The sequence below is a fragment of the Penicillium odoratum genome, assembly GCF_028828045.1.
Source record: "Penicillium odoratum strain IBT 22623 chromosome Unknown utg000006l_segment0_segment0, whole genome shotgun sequence".
NCBI lineage: Eukaryota > Fungi > Ascomycota > Eurotiomycetes > Eurotiales > Aspergillaceae > Penicillium > Penicillium odoratum.
Window position 1 is genome coordinate 861,771 of NW_026643148.1, and position 15,787 is coordinate 877,557.

A 15,787-nucleotide genomic window follows, 5' to 3' on the forward strand; every position below is an offset into this window, starting at 1 on the left:
GTACGTACTGATTGCCTATTCGGTTGATTTAGCCGCTGTGGATCTACAACAGCTTACTGTACATATGCAATGCTGTCATACATAGGGGCAGCTGGCTGAAGTTCCACGGGTGATGTATTGTACACCTATACGGTTCTTAATGATGAGTAACGATACCTAATCAAACAGTGTTTAGGACGTTATGAAAGGACACTTGTCTGCCACTGGAACAAAGCCCGGAGTACCGCGACGCCGCCGGACTGTGTCTCAACTGTACGACCACGGCCACGATCGTTAAAGTCCCGTGGTACGCCCACTGCCGAGGTCCCGTCATCCATATTGCCGTTGCGGTAGTCCACCGCGCCTTCTGGGAGAGTACTGCTATCCACAACTTCATCGGCTAGGATGGACGAGAATGGTATCCCCCACCACATACCAAACTTTCCATCGTCGTCCCGGGTCATCAATACCGCACGGGCATTGTGCTCGATCCATGGTCCATAGGCTCGGCATCGATTCAAATGGCGACGGAAGACCTGCTCCCAGTTCTCATCTGCAACAGGTCGTCGCGTCTCAGCCAGGAATTGTTTCTCCTGTGGCCGGAGCGGGCGACAGAATTCCGTCAAATGGTGGAAAAATATTCCCTTGAAAGTCTGCCCATCCTGCGAGCAACTGGCGTGCGAGTCGCACGTATCTTCGAGGACACCACCACGTCCTAGTCCAGCCCAATTGGTAGATGAAGTCCTCGGCCAACCTGTAGCGCGAAGGACTTTGTGAATAAGTTCGTGGCCATCACGGAGATAATCCTGCGAGCCGGTAGCCAGCCAGAGACCTCTCAGCCCGCTGAGGATGACGCCTTGGTTGTATGTGAAGACCATTGTGTTCAGCACGTCGCATTTCCGCGTGCCCGGATTCGACGCGCTGCGCCAGCCGCTGATGTGGAAGCCGTCGGCGTAGAGGCCGTATATGCCGGTCATGTTGGAATCCCGGAGCCAAGTATACCCATCGACTGCTGCTTTCAGGTGGATGGGGTTGTGTATGCCAGAGGCTGTGTCTTGGGTGGTCAAGAATGGGGCGTCAATGGGATCGCCTGGGAAGTATAGGTACATTGCAATGCTTGCGGAGATAAAGAGCTCGTTTGTAATGGCGTTTTTGTATGGCGTGAGGGAAGGATTCCAGATCATTCCCCCATCGCAGAGGGTTTTGTCCCATCCCGCCGAGGCAAGCTCGTAGAAGATCCGCGCTCGGTGTGCAGCCGAGTCGCGGAATTGAGTGCCATACCATGCTGACCCAGAAGATATGTTCGGTGTATAGTGTAGCTCGGTGTGTAGGTCTTGGAATTTGATATTCTCCAGCCAGTTCAATACCACCCAGAGCATGTCATCGTAGGCCTGATTCCGTAACTCAAAAGCATTCTCGCCAAAGTAAAAGGTGTTAAGCTGGCTGAAAAACCGATTGACTGTGTTCTCAAGCGCGAGGGATGACTGGTTGTGGGGTTGCTCTGCATCAGCGCCAAGGCCGTAGGAGGTAAAGGATGACAGTGACGCGCTGACATGTGTACTAAGAACAGCCGCAGTCCAGTCAATACTAGTAGGCCATGTACCCAGCCACATACAAAAGTATCCATCCTGCATAACATTCAATGCATCCAACAGGTTCTGCAAAGTCTGGGCAGGAGCCTCCAAGCTCCACGAGTCCACGCCCCTCGCATCGCTTTCTCCGAGATCGGTTGCGAAGTCGAGCAATTCCTGCGTTTCAGACAGAGACTCCCCAAGAGGCCGTTGAGGCTGAGTTGCAAGCGCATTGGTCAAACCCCATAGGGAAAGCAGGAATATGGCAAGTATCGTATATGGAGACCGGGGGGGTCCGGGGTTCCGGGAAAGGGTCCACAGCACCATCCTGCTGTGGGTCGGGAATTGTCCAAGGGCAGAGTTCGACCTCCTCTATAATAATGTAAAAATGAAGCACCAAGTCACCTGCAACCAACGACCAGGACACCATCAGCCTCTAATGCGGGGAAATGAGGAGAACAGGGTTTGGCCCCAAGAGTGGCCATGGGGCTTAGTCACCCGCCACCCCCACCTGGCGGTGCTCTATACCTATTACCTATACTGTCGATATTTTTACGGAAAATAATGGAAGAATGGTCAAGAAGAACGCTAAGGGCCACGGAGATGCATACTTGGCTGCATCACGAGAAGCCATGCATTGTGCCACATGGTCCTGTGATGCAGGTAATGAATGGCTAGAGACGCCGAGCCGCGGTGCTCGGACTAAAGGGCTGTAAGGAAGGTCATTGTAGGAATTGACTCTTCACTTTTTTTCTTTTGATGGAAAAACCTTAAACCTTGAATACGGTATGAACGAAGGGCAGAACTTTCTGTGCCGCTTATCTATAAGGCAGATGCATGTCTACGAAGTCAGCCAACGGTCGCATTTCATAGAATCAGCCAATTGAAGTCAATTTCCCGATCTGAAATATAATCTAACGCGTTTGGTGACAGCGGACGCCATTCTTACTGCGTTCTTATCCTTGATCTCTTACTGGAAGCTTATCCTACCGTCTACCTCTTTAGCGGGCAGTGAGACTGTGAACGCCGATCTGCAAAGCCAGATCGGGAATATCACGGTATAGAAGCTGGTTGGATGTATTTGCACTCGCTGAAACACTCACTTGGTACCACCCTTGGTTGGTACCTCAAGGCAGATACTTCAGTAAGCACTTAAGTATTTAAAGGAACGGGATGGTGTATGATGTTGTAAGAGGTATTGACATAAGTAATGAACAAAGAACACACCTTTACTGCTAGTAGAATATAGTGGCTTTGAGATCTGATTGGATACTTCGGTGGGATGCATGCACAGCTTGAAATACACTACATTGTCTTTGTAACTCCTCTGTTTTTCTTGAACATCCATTCTCTTAATTAGTAGCTACTACTCACCTGTGTTTTTTTTCTTTCCACCAATATATCCAAGCTATGCTATATCTAACCCTCGGCCAGAAAGTCTGTTCCTTAGACAAAAAAAAGAATTCCACCTTTTGAGCACTTCCACGTTGGTTCATCAGTTTAATTTTCAATCACCATGATGCAACTACCTAAGGTCAACTGAATCATAGCCTAACTTATATATATAGTCGTCAATGGCATCCAACATGCGCATATGTGGAACCTCAATCTTCATCGAAACCAGTCTAGTACTTGACGAGCCGAAATGGTATACGTGTTGTTCAAATGCTAGAACCTGAACTAAAGGAATTATTTCAAACAGTAGCTACAGCTCCTCTACAAACAAATTTGGACATCAAGTCCGTCTATAACACATCTTTCCATGTGCTAAAGATACTATAAGGTCAGATCATGTATTCATGCAGGCGTTTTCCCATCTATATATACCACTGCTCTTTCAATGGTAAGTAAGTACAGGAACAGAGTAGGTCTACCTGGGTACATATACTATAGTACACACTCACCCGGCTCGAACGAGCATACGTGAAGACACACATGCAGGATCTCAAAGGAACACTCTTCAATAAGTCCAATTGCGACTGGACGATCATGGCATGCACAAGGTGTTTTACAGCAGAGGACGTGACTATGATCTATTTTGAGATTACCCAGGGAATATTGCCGAATACCTTGATTCCCAATATAAAGAGTTCAAATGAATGGCCATATTACGCTGTATCACTAGGACATTCCTCATCCAGATGTCTCCATCTCAACTTTTCCCATAATCCTTAACTGCTGCAGTGCATTCTTGTAAGTAGAACTAAAACTTCAGCTTCCCTTTCCTTCTTCACAATCTTCCTGAGGTTGGTCTTCATCTTTGCATCACGCGCCACTATTCAACAATCCAAAACTGAATCGTTGAGTGATCTTGTTCCCAACTCTCGTCTTCTTCACAGCTTAGTTGTTGACCCAAGTTTCTTCCTTCTCCAAGTTTCTAATTTTATTACCGCCTCATCAACTTGCACGATGGCCGAATCTTCTAAGACCTCGACCCCTTCGAAGAAGAACCTCAATGCCCAGGATGATCTCCTCGGCATGACACCCGCGGAGATTCGCCTCCTCTTTCTAGCCTGGGTTTATACCGGCCAGGATGGCAAGGTGAGTACCATTTGATCGAAAATCCCTCCACCTCACAGGTCTCTCATCGACATTCAATAAAACTCACCTGCAAACGTTCATGTGCATATCCAAGATCTCAACTCATTCTCACTAGATCGATATCGAACCCGTTGCCCAGCTCGCCAATTTCACCGTGGGCAGTGCCAGAACTTTGATTGGCAAGGCCAAGAGGAAGCTTACCAAGAACCTCGAAGATGGTATGGGTCCTCCTGCATCTATGGGAAAGACCACCCCGTCCAAGACCCCCGCCACCCCATCCAAGGTTGCCTCGACTAAGCCCGCGGCCAAGCGTGGCCGTAAGCGCAAGGCCGAGTCTGAGGATGAAGCCGAACCTGAGCATTCCTCTGAGCCTGAGAATGAATACGCACCCACGTTTCAGGTCCAGGTCCTGGAAAGTGAACCCGTGGAAAGAGAGTGTGAGAGTGCACAGGAGGGCACGGAGGAGTACCAAAATGAGGCAGATGAGGCAGGTGAGGCTTAGTGGGCGGATCTTTTGCAATGAGTCTTCACTCAACGGCTTCAACTTTTGCACGTGTTCCTATGGCCAAGGTTTTCAGGGACGATGGCTATGAGCGTGATTTTTTCCTTCGTCATGGGATGGCATTTTGAAGCATTTCTCCAAGCAGTCGGCATTTTATCGTTGTGCGTAAAGATCAGTTCGCAGAAAAAAAGAAAAAAAAGACACACAGTTGTCAAATGCTTATTGAATTTCCTTTCCTTTCGCGCACTGCTTCGACGTCTTGCGTATGATGATTACTTGGTGCTTCTTGAATGTCTTGTTCAATAGGATACCTTACAACATATTTATTGTGTCAACTTTGCTATGCTACCAAGGGCAGCGATTGTCTCAGAGAGGCAGATGTCAGGTCCGGGTCATGAACTCCATAACCTTTTTTACATTGCGATTATGGGAAGGTGCTATCTGGAACAGATTCTCCGATAGATGAGTGCAATGCGCAAAAATAATCCTATACGAGACCGACTTCAAAATGTATTAACATTCTTTTACCTCTGAACCCAAGTTAGCATGTGACAATCAACCAGTCCGAGACAAAGTCGCCATACCTTCCGAGGCCATTCAAAGAGACGCCGACACATACCTCTCCATGGGTGTGCTCGGTCTCCTCGCAACATAATCCATGATATACCAAAGCATCCAAGGAGAGAGAGTAGGCCGGCGAAGGAGGGACACCGATTGTTCGTCATCCATCGAGAGCGTCGTGGGGGTATGCGGGTGAAAAGGTGAAAAAGAAGCGCTGGAGAGAAAAACGATGGAAACGGGTAATCCAGGTATCAAAAGAAAGGAGACAAGCAGTTGCATCCTCATGAGTAAATCATCTCTCATCAGGGATCAAAGCTTAGTTGCGGTCAGCCTCCGGGCTGCGGCTTCGGTTTGGGCTGCGGCTACGATTGCGGGCACCACGAGCTCCCTTAGCTCCTCCCTTGCCAGCGGGGGGTGGGCGGACAAATGCGTAGTCGACCGAGATGGTCTGGTCGAGGAGCTTGGTGCCATTCAGGTTTTTGATAGCCGCAGTGGCTTCGGGGAGGGTGGAATATTCGATCAATGCGTATCCCTGGGGTGAAATGGTAAGCAAATGGCTTCCTTAAGGCGGCTAGCGACCTTGTGGGCTATAATCGCGACAACTGGACGGGATCTAAGCGCTGTCATGACGTACCTTAACGTAACCTGTCCGTCGGTCAAGGTTCAAGTTGAAGTTCTTGATCTCGCCATGTTCTGCAAAAAGCTCGTTGACATCCTCTTCTGAAGCTTCCTCGTGGATGTTCGACACGATGATAATCCATCCCTCAATACTGCGCACAGCCACGGCGCCGGACTGGGTGTGAGGCTCGAAACCACGATCCTGCTCTTGCTGTTCAGACACCTCATCCTGGATGACAGGGGGGTCTACTTCCATTTCGGTTGACATTGTGGGGAGGCGAATAATGATGCGGTGGTATATGCGGTGGTATAATGAGATTAGGATACGGAAGGGGAAAAGCTCTGGCTGGAGTTGCTTTCCTTTTTAGGTTTAGCGTATCCCGCAGTAGGGTTGACCATCTATACAGTTCAACCTTGGAATGTTGGGTTGTCAAATACTGAGACATCTACAAAATTTGAATAATTCTCAAATAATAGCTATATAAATGGGGGATTTCTAGGTACATACCTTCGGCTTTCATTGAAAATTACTTGGTATGTATGTTGTGACCGGAGTAAATAACAAATGAAATTTTGTACTTAGCTCTTCAACGAAGGAATTGGGATACAGTATTTATTTACAATTGGCGGAGAAGCGCCGGGACTGGAACCTATTGGACTGAAGAGAACAGAAACGAAAAAAGTAGGAAATAACCACTTTAAAATCATATTTCTAACAACTTCACTTCTCCACCACTAGAAACCATATTAGCTCTCAGAGCATCATTCTTCCAACCAAGGTCGTCACGATACATCCCAGATGTGAGCAAGAGAGACCTTCGATCAAGATGGTCTGGTGCTGGTACGTCCCATATATGTCATCAGAAATCATCAAACAAGCTGACACCTCATGCCTCAAAATAGTGCCGAACTTTCATGTCCCTGCCAAAGGGCAGGACACCGGCCAGTCCAGGAATCTCTCGAGTTGCTTATTCACAACATAAAATCAGGCGAGACCCACGACATGAAAGCAAACTACACCGAGCTCGACGCCACATTCGACATAATCTCCGGAACAATGCTCATCAAACAGAAAATCCACGACCCAAATACCAGGCCCAGTATCCAATATGAGACCTGGGTACAATTCAACCAGATAAGCAGCAAGTTCATCAACCTTGAGGGACTCGCCGATAACTCCTTGCTGTTTACTTTCAAAATAAACTCACCCGATCCCGACCCCGATCCCAAGCCTAAGACAGAGACAGAAACACAAAGTACAGAAGAAGGGTACCGCAGCAACTCAAAGCTCAGAATCTGTCACCAGGTGTACGGTTGGGAAACAAATACTGTGGGAAAAAAAAGCTCACTCTACAACTATCTCATGAACTGCTCAAACAACGAACAAATTTTACAACTGCATTTACCCCATCATCGTATCGAAGAGTGGAAGACTGTCGCCATGATTCTTTTTACATACCGCAAGATCAACACAGCGACCTGGCACCGGTTTAGAGCCAGGATAGATCGATCTGACATTGCGGGTCTCAATTGGACTAAACTTGAGGATCGGATGGGACTGCAGCCTGTTTATGTGGTGGCGGGTGTGGAGGCTAGAGCGATAAAACCTCGTCTTAGCAAGTCTGTTGCAGATGCGAACATTACACACCTGGCGCCTCGGTTTGAATTGAAGGAAGGTTTGAGGGCTAGAGGATTTACCGGTCTCTATAAGGCCTTCCTTCGGGTTAACGATGATTTGAAACCGGCTGATTTGGGTTTCAAGAATATCTGATGATCATAATGTCCATATCAAAGGTAGAGCTTGGGTGGTCAGTGTTTGAGCCCGATATTGGGGAGGGATACTCGGGGTCTTGTGATCTTGCCAGGGCACCACCATGGTACATAGTAACTACTAGCTCTGACCTGATCTAAAGGCATGATACTGGCTGTGGCTTTCGGACAAGAATGGAATATTTTCAAACAAATAAAGACCAGATCTTTGAATTTATACTGTTCTAATTTTTTTGTAGATTTTTTGAAAGGCTATGGAGTGGAGATCTATCCCCATTTGGTGCCAATGAAATCTCCCTTTGGGTCCCTTTGGGATGGGTAACAGGGAACTGTGAACAGGGAAGAGGAGCGCAATTCGTTTAAAAATACATAATGTCGAGGGAATTAACTAGAAAGAAAACCGATTGGTGCCAGGAAAATTGCTTATTTCCGGTTGTTGCGCATGCTCAGGATCTGAACCATGCGAACGAAGATGTTGATGAAGTCAAGCTCGAGACTGACACTCTCGTTGACAACGTCACGCTTCACGTAACCACGCTCAGCAAGACGAGCATGGTGAAGGACCTTCTGCACATCGTAGAGAGTGAAGCCACCGAAGACAGCAAGACCACCGTACAGCCAGATGCGCTCAGACCACATCAGAGTGCGGGCAGCGGTGGCGGGGACAACCATGGGAGCAAGTCCAGAGAGAGCAACGAGCACCACACCAGCAAGGAGCGGGCCACCGAGGTACAGGTACTTCTCCTGCTTGGCAGTGGCACCGACAAAGGCAATGGAGCCCATCAGGCCAACGGTGTAAATACCAGCACGAGCGAGCAGAGCAGGGTTGTAGAACATCAGCGGGGAGAGGAGCGCGGCCTGGGTGAGGTTGAACAGAGTCCAGGCGCCGTACTTCATGACGTAGCTGATATAGAAATTAGTACGAAATCTTGGAACGGACATTACTGTTTTGAGAAGTCGAATGCAATACTTACTTATCCGGGGAAGTGTAGAAGGTGGCGTACATCGAGCCAATGCTGCCAACCAGACCAACACCGAGGACAGCCCACGGGTTCATGGACATGAGGCGGTACGACCAACCGTTAGTGTGCAGTGCGCGAGCAGCGATAGCGATAATTCCGAGACCAAGACCAGTGTGCATGAAAGTTTCGTTCAGGTAGCTCCGTTCGTAAGCGGGCATGCCGCCATCCTCGCGGGTTTCACGATTGAAGATGAAGTTGGTGGCCACCACGGTACCACCGACGATGGCAGCGCCATACATCAGCTTCTGACCCATGTTGCCGCTCTGGGCATTGTAGGTGGGCTGAATGTAGGTGCGACGGAAAGCATTCTGGAAGGTCTGGCGGGACTTAGCGAAGACCGAGGAAGCAGCGGGCTGAGGCTTGGTTGCTGGGGTGGGCTTTAATGGAGAGTTGTGAATGAAACGAGTAGTGTTTGAAAGTTTGGGTGCTTGGCGAAGTGCCGATGAGACGGCGAATGGACGCCGAAGAAAGAACGCCATGACGGATGTTGAAAATGGGGTGGGATAGATCGGGGGAAGGATCTCCAAATATATCCGGCGGGTGATATCACACTGATTACTTTCCCTGATTACTCACACGGAATCCGGTGACTCTTAAGTCCGAAACTTCCAGAATCATCACGTGTTTAGAAGTGGGATGAGCTTCATCATGATCTGCCCCGCTTAGCGTAATTGGCTACGCTTCTACTTGTCTAAGATTATGAAAATGGCGCTGCTAGAATCAGTCCATCTTCCTCACTTACCCGCCGACCTTCCGGTATTCGTGGCACTTTATCGCAATGTGGAAAATGCAGCTTTCTTGCGACAGCAGCTACTTGCCGGGAACACCGAGTTTGAATATGCTTTGATTGATGCAAGCATGGTATGTAGAATTGCGTAAACAATGAAAAAAATTGGGGAATTGAAGAGCTCATGAACTTCTACAGGTCCTATCTAGAACACATGCGATCACAGCTATCTTCCGAGCAGTCAATGACTATATGACCGATCGCCTCAAGTCCCGCAATGTGCACTCGGAGATTGTCTTTTCCTTCAGCGCGGCCAACAATGTGAGCAGCGTCATCAACACTACTCAACCCACATAAGTCAGGAGCTAACTTATCTAGATCGCCGACTCATTCCGCAAGTTCGGCATTGCCGACTCCACAAAGGACTTATTGGTGGTGAAAGTCCCCGTGTCTCCGGAGATAACACATGACTCCGTTGCCGCACATCTCGAAACTTCCATCCTAGGAAATTCTGTACCTTTTGACGACCAAATCATTTCTGAGATCTCTGATATCACCAAGATCAAGAAGGCTTACAAACTCGGGGCTTTACCTACTCCTGGGGCCAAGGCGGATCCTAAACAAGTTAATGGCACACCCGATGACAGCAAACGACGACTTGAGCTATCGATATTGGGTGCAATTGCTCTACGTGGATCATGAAGGGCCTTTTCATCAATGATAACCTTTTATTCCTGACTGAGAAACCTCATTAGCGCCCGCAAATGACGTGGGACAAGGCCGGCCTTTTGGAAATGTTGATGACGAGACGACAAGACGGCACAAATGATTAGTCTTCTACGCAAAGCAGGAAAACGGGTCCATCAAGATCAATGGATATGAGACTCACTCCACGCCTCGATACCTCACCCTTTGCGGCATGGGCCATTAACTTCTTAGTGGCGTGTGACTGTTCCTTCATTTTGCCCCAGCAAAATATGGCCTAGAGGTTGTTGCGCAACGCTAAATCAAAGCGAATTTTGAGGAGAAACACAAAACCTTACTGTTGGCTCCTTACCCAAGTCATTGAACTCATTTAAACACGTCTGTAATGAGAAGTTGACATTACAATCCCCAATGAACTAAGTCTGCTCTGAGGTTGAGGATCTGAAGATTTCTTCAGTAGCGAATAAAAACTAGACACATGATATATGTGAATAACAGGTTTAAAAAGCATATCAAAGAATGAACAATGAGAGCTTCAATGACGAATTCCTTGCGTTGCTCGGACCAACTTGTAATCATCCCAAAAAGGCAATTCTACAACTTTGCCAAGACCCGCCGATCTTCGTCACCTCCGTCCCATCGCGACTTTATATATGCTCCACCTTTTTAGTTATAGAACACAAAATAAGTTGCGACACCACTGAGCTTTCAGGATCATCGAGACTACAAAAGCAATGGTTTCTCAGAGCAGGAGAAGCTTCAGACGACACCATCAGCCCATCTCGCATTGACGCGATCACTTACAATCATGGCAACCGCCGCAGATGCCATTGTTTTGTCCTCTTCCCCAGATCCTCCCACGCGTACCCCCATGAACGATTCGAGACACCCCGAAAAGGTTTTTGAGATGTCGCCACTGAAAAAACCGCCACTGCCAGCGCCATCCCTGTCAGACGTCTTCCGCCCTCCTACACGATCTCGATTTTTTGAAGAGTCCGTGGCCAACAAACCAGCTAAGATCAAGCGCCAACCGGCGAAGAAGCTCGATACCACAGATCCAGATGCGATTAAAGCCCCCGCCAAACCGCGACAGAGGGCAAAGAAAGTCACAGAGCAGGATCCAAAGCCAGCTGCGCTTGGGGACCTCGAGCCTGAAGCTCTTGAGCCAAGGGATAACACGGGGAAGCAAACGGCACCGGCGAAAAAAAGCAGTACGCGGACAAGCAAGAAAGCCAAAGAGCCAGGGAACATGAAACTAGGGAACATGAAATTAACCGGCAAGGTCACTAAGACGGGCAGTGAACCCGCAGCAAAGAAAACGAGCAAAGCCGACAAGAATTCGGACTCCAAACAAGAATCAACAAGCATGGACACTCACATTGAGCAAAGCAATACTTTGGGACAGACTGAATATTTACAATTGGACGAAGCGATAGCTAGACGCCGCGACTGGACACCTCCAAGGGAGTGCGCTCCCGATGTCACTGCGGCGGACAAGGAACCAGAGAGTCGCGAGGCAGGTGGATTTGGGAAACTTATGTCTGATTATAATTACTCTGGGCTCCTTTCAAATCCCCGCGATGTTCCCCTGGATATAGATGGCGAAGGGCCCACAAAGCGCAGGCGAATAGAGGTATCTGACATTTGCTCACTATTTACCTAACTTATGCGGATACTAACTGAGCCCTTAGCTGGTAGACTCTGGACTTCAAGCAATGATCTCCGGCAAACCATACCAAAGCGATTCATCCTCTGGCGCACAACCGAAAAAGAAACCAAAAGCCCAGAAACGGTTTACGACGTTGACGGCCCGGATGACAGCTCAATATACCGCCGAGTCGCCGGATGAGGATTTGGCCGAAGACGTTGCTTCAGATAATAGCAAAGCTAAATCCCGACGGAAGACCAAGCCAAAGAACGAAGAACCCACTTTCACCGTTCTTTCGCCCGAAGCTGCTGTCAAGGCTTTGGATCAGCAGGATCTCATCTTTGGCAGCTGTAGCCAGCTGGAAAGGGAAGATTCTCCAGAAACGCTGAGAAATATACAACAAGCGATTCGCGAATCCGAGAGTCTTGCTGTGCCTGCAAGTAGACGTACTGTGGGTCGTGAGACATCTTCACTCCTGGGAACTCGTCTGACCGGGAAAAAAAACCTTTGGGGAGTTGCAGCTCGGGATATCAACGGATCTTTGGTTCAGGCAGCGGAACTGGACTCTGTTGATCTGACGAACACTTCTCAGGCATCCAAAAAGAAGCAGGGCGATTCGACTGGGGCATCTGCAGCTCTTGAGGACGATGATTGGTTTGATCTCGACTATGGAAGACGTGCCACTCCAAAAGGCATCTCGACCTTGCAACAAAAAACATACGAACCTGTTGTCAAAATTCAGCCAGTGCCCGTTGCAGAGGTACCCGCACCAGTTGAGGATAACACAAAAGCCGTGAAAGGCAGCCAGCAAGCTGATAAGCCAAAGCTCGCTATGCCTCATTACAGTGGCTTCACCGATGCGGAGCTCTCGAAGCAGGTTGCTGTGTTTGGGTTCAAGTCGATAAAAGGTCGCAAGAAGATGATCGATTTGCTTCAAAAATGCTGGGAGTCTAAGCACGGCACTTCAAGTAAACCCATTGAGGTTTCATCACAATGTCAAACGGTTACTTCAAAGGTAACCGTGCAAAGTGCCAAACCTAAAACGAAACCAAAAGCGAAGTCTAAGCTTACCACTTCGTCTACATCAGCGTCGACTGACAAACTCACACAAGTAAAACCTCTTGCTTTTCCAAGTCCAAAAAGGACACCGCAGAGAGCAGGAGACACCGATGCTCCGCGGTCTTCTTATATAGACGTGGAAGAAATCCAGGACTCCGAGGAAGAGTTGTTCCCATCTCCCATTCAAATCCAGCAGCGTTACACGAAGATGTTGTCGACTAGCCCGCCCCGTGAGCATACTTTGGACATTGTGACGAAGGCAGTATCCCAAAGCCCCACAAAACGAAAGACGACGGCCAAAGTTTCACGCTCTAAGACCTCAACTTCATCTACGTCAGCACTCAAATCCGACAAAGTCGGATCATCTACTCGAAACAGCTTACCTGATATCTCCGCTCAAATAACCAAGGCCGTGCGTTTACAGCCGAAGCTCTCGCCACTCTCATCTTTGACTGGTAGTCGGAGTCGCCCAACATGGCACGAGAAGATCCTCATGTATGACCCCATCGTACTAGAGGATCTTACGACATGGTTGAATGTTGAAGGCCTTGGCCTTGTCGGCGAAGATCGAGAGATTAGCTCAATGGATGTGAGGAAGTGGTGTGAGGGTAGAGGAATTTGTTGCTGTTGGAAGCAGAATGCGAGTTGGTGATACTACAGTCTGCGGAACCTTATCATATGTATTAACCGGATACCCAGAGGACATAATGAATTGACTCAGTGATGGCTGATAGCGCTGATATTCAATTTCTCACCCTTACATAACATGATCTGTACCTTCCCACGCCAATTTGAAGACATCAAAGAATAAATCGACAGTAGGAGACACAACACCGATCAATGTAAGAAACAGGTGCCGGAGGAGCAAAGAAAACAAGCAAGTGCGAAAAATACGCCACTCGCGGAGTAGCCCAAAGAGTACAATGTCAAGCATCAAATACTTAAAAACCGAGTTAGCCACATACAACGATGGGTATCATACCAATCACCTACCTATCAAGGAAACAATTCTGTTCTCTCCACCTAAAATTTTCCTCCCGAATAAGAGCATTCTCGTCCTCCAAGGCCACAATATTCGCCCTGAGCTTAGAGTTCTCCATGATAGAGACCTCAACCTCACCCTCAAGACCGGCAACCTTCTCCTCCAGCTCAATGACCATGTCTTCCATAACAAGCGGCTCACGAGCAGATTTCTCCTTGGCGTAGTCATCAATCTCCGCCTCAAGATTGAAAATCTTGTCCTCCAGCTCAGCGATCTTACGCTTCATCATGGCTGGTTCACCACGCTTGTACGTCTCGTTAGTGACGCGGTCAGTGACGTAGCAATCCTTTCCCAGCTGACTGCAGAGCAGACATCTAGGATCGCCAGGTACAGCAGTGCAGCGCGTCTTCTTGTACTATGAGGTTGAAAGCAAGCGTTAGCGAGTTCTTCGATAAAGGTGATTGGTGGATTCTATCGGATGGAGATGTATGATAGATGTATATACTTTGCACCTGTCACAAGCATGGCGACAGCGGTCTGAGGTTGCCTGCTTAACTTGTTGTTCCTCCCTCACGAGACTGGAGTGATCCGGCTCCGGGTCATCGCGACGACGGCGGGGCCTCTTCCGCCTGGGACCTTCCTCTGCGCTGACATTGGAAGCTGTCGTGGGGTCTTCCGATGCGCTTGTTTGCATGGTTTCGGGGAGCTCTTCTGGTATGAGCCGGTAAAGAGTCGAATCGATGTCATCGGCCATGTTGCTAACTGTTTGATAACTTTTGCATAAAGTGACAACGATTAGCCTGGAACAGTTCAGTCTTTACAAGAATCAGTAGAATGCAATACTGTTTTATCAAGGAGAGTGCCAGCGATGCTAGGTTTGATACTGAGGGATGCTTGAATAACCTTTTTGGTTTTTGAAATCGAGGTTTGGTGTTTTCTTTGGAACTGGCGGGTGACGACGATGGAAAATTAGAAAGATATGAATGTTTGTGGTTAAGTAATGATGGTTGCGAGGATGCGTACAATCAGAATAGGCATATGGGGTGCCTGGGGTATCAGATTGACTCGCTGGATGACCTTTCGTTTGAGAACCTTCCCATGGGATGTACGTACAGACAAGCCTGGAATCCGCTTAAGATATAGTATTTAGGAAATGATATTAGAACGAAAGGATAATTGATACCCCATTTACTTCAACTTATCTCTTTATATAGAAACAAGGGTATTGTTGTATTTCAAGACAAGCTAAGAGAATGAAAAACGAAGCAATTTCAACCTTATGTAGCTCCAATGCCAGCCATATGAATAGCCTAGAGATAAAGAGGTTTTGGTGAAGATGGAATGCTTTCGTTGGCAATTTCTTGTAGAACTTTTGAAACCAAGCTGAGGCTCACTTAGAGCTGCAGAGCATAGCAGACACAAGCCTGAAAATTGGATCTCTCCCTTTATATAACACTGCGAGACATACCATCTGAAGTTCAAGACTCAGTCTATTAATAAAGATGTGTTTCAAGTGCTATTATGTAAACCAATGTTCTTGGATATATAGACAGTTCACTTGTAACATTCCAAGTCTAGAATGTATGTTTCTACCATACCTTCTATAGCATTTACTACCCAGTCTTCTACCTAATTACCTACTTAGGATCGTACCATATCTCCAACCTTCTTTTCTATTGTATTAGTTCTATTGTAGTAGTTAAAGAATTGAAATGCTCCCCAAAACTATGAGTAATGGACTAGAAGGAAGAAAAGTGAAGGAAAGAGAAGAAAAAAGGAAAATAGGGTGGAGGTTGCGTGTCCCCGAGCGTGCTTTCTCATCTCTGTTTCGGACCGCTCTCGTGCCCATTCAGAGCTTGTAGATGAACCGGCTGAATCTCTAAGGTTAAACGTAAATGAATATTATTGCGATTACCAGAAAACGCTTGCAAAATCAATCAAAAGTTTGAAGTAAAGTGGTAACATTATCTTCGTAAAATGGCAATAAATAACCGACCATATGACGAGAATTAAATATCGAAACCGACCAAAAGAAGTCAAAAATGCGTTCAGTCTTGAAACTCCAGCCATGCTTGACCAGGTTAAGAACCAATATATGATCC

The 15,787-nt window shown here is 47.6% G+C and overlaps 8 protein-coding genes across 8 annotated transcripts; 4 read left to right on the top strand and 4 right to left on the bottom strand.

Annotated features, from left to right (window-relative positions):
• Positions 1 to 179: 179 nt before the first annotated feature.
• On the bottom strand, positions 180 to 1,877 carry N7520_008764 (putative glycosyl hydrolase; the record flags this gene model as incomplete). Its single annotated transcript, XM_057142698.1, has 1 exon — positions 180 to 1,877. The coding sequence occupies one exon, from the start codon at positions 1,875 to 1,877 to the stop codon at positions 180 to 182; it is 1,698 nt and encodes a 565-aa protein (XP_056991986.1).
• Positions 1,878 to 3,959: 2,082 nt separating this feature from the next.
• N7520_008765 (uncharacterized protein) lies at positions 3,960 to 4,593 on the top strand (the record flags this gene model as incomplete). Its single annotated transcript, XM_057142699.1, has 2 exons — positions 3,960 to 4,091; positions 4,207 to 4,593. 2 exons carry the CDS (start codon positions 3,960 to 3,962, stop codon positions 4,591 to 4,593), a joined length of 519 nt encoding a protein of 172 aa, XP_056991987.1.
• An 877-nt stretch (positions 4,594 to 5,470) lies between these two features.
• Positions 5,471 to 6,040, bottom strand: N7520_008766 (RBM8 family RNA-binding protein; the record flags this gene model as incomplete). Its single annotated transcript, XM_057142700.1, has 2 exons — positions 5,471 to 5,686; positions 5,789 to 6,040. The coding sequence occupies 2 exons, from the start codon at positions 6,038 to 6,040 to the stop codon at positions 5,471 to 5,473; spliced, it is 468 nt and encodes a 155-aa protein (XP_056991988.1).
• A 559-nt stretch (positions 6,041 to 6,599) lies between these two features.
• N7520_008767 (uncharacterized protein) lies at positions 6,600 to 7,543 on the top strand (the record flags this gene model as incomplete). Its single annotated transcript, XM_057142701.1, has 2 exons — positions 6,600 to 6,613; positions 6,703 to 7,543. The coding sequence occupies 2 exons, from the start codon at positions 6,600 to 6,602 to the stop codon at positions 7,541 to 7,543; spliced, it is 855 nt and encodes a 284-aa protein (XP_056991989.1).
• A 422-nt stretch (positions 7,544 to 7,965) lies between these two features.
• N7520_008768 (Bax Inhibitor family protein) lies at positions 7,966 to 9,043 on the bottom strand (the record flags this gene model as incomplete). The annotated part of the gene is made up of 2 exons (XM_057142702.1): positions 7,966 to 8,446; positions 8,517 to 9,043. 2 exons carry the CDS (start codon positions 9,041 to 9,043, stop codon positions 7,966 to 7,968), a joined length of 1,008 nt encoding a protein of 335 aa, XP_056991990.1.
• A 226-nt stretch (positions 9,044 to 9,269) lies between these two features.
• N7520_008769 (EKC/KEOPS complex subunit CGI121/TPRKB) lies at positions 9,270 to 9,993 on the top strand (the record flags this gene model as incomplete). The annotated part of the gene is made up of 3 exons (XM_057142703.1): positions 9,270 to 9,425; positions 9,490 to 9,612; positions 9,670 to 9,993. The coding sequence occupies 3 exons, from the start codon at positions 9,270 to 9,272 to the stop codon at positions 9,991 to 9,993; spliced, it is 603 nt and encodes a 200-aa protein (XP_056991991.1).
• Positions 9,994 to 10,804: 811 nt separating this feature from the next.
• slx4 lies at positions 10,805 to 13,355 on the top strand (the record flags this gene model as incomplete). Its single annotated transcript, XM_057142704.1, has 2 exons — positions 10,805 to 11,629; positions 11,688 to 13,355. 2 exons carry the CDS (start codon positions 10,805 to 10,807, stop codon positions 13,353 to 13,355), a joined length of 2,493 nt encoding a protein of 830 aa, XP_056991992.1.
• A 337-nt stretch (positions 13,356 to 13,692) lies between these two features.
• Positions 13,693 to 14,439, bottom strand: N7520_008771 (Zn(II)2Cys6 transcription factor domain-containing protein; the record flags this gene model as incomplete). Its single annotated transcript, XM_057142705.1, has 2 exons — positions 13,693 to 14,100; positions 14,191 to 14,439. The coding sequence occupies 2 exons, from the start codon at positions 14,437 to 14,439 to the stop codon at positions 13,693 to 13,695; spliced, it is 657 nt and encodes a 218-aa protein (XP_056991993.1).
• Between the last annotated feature and the right edge of the window lie 1,348 nt (positions 14,440 to 15,787).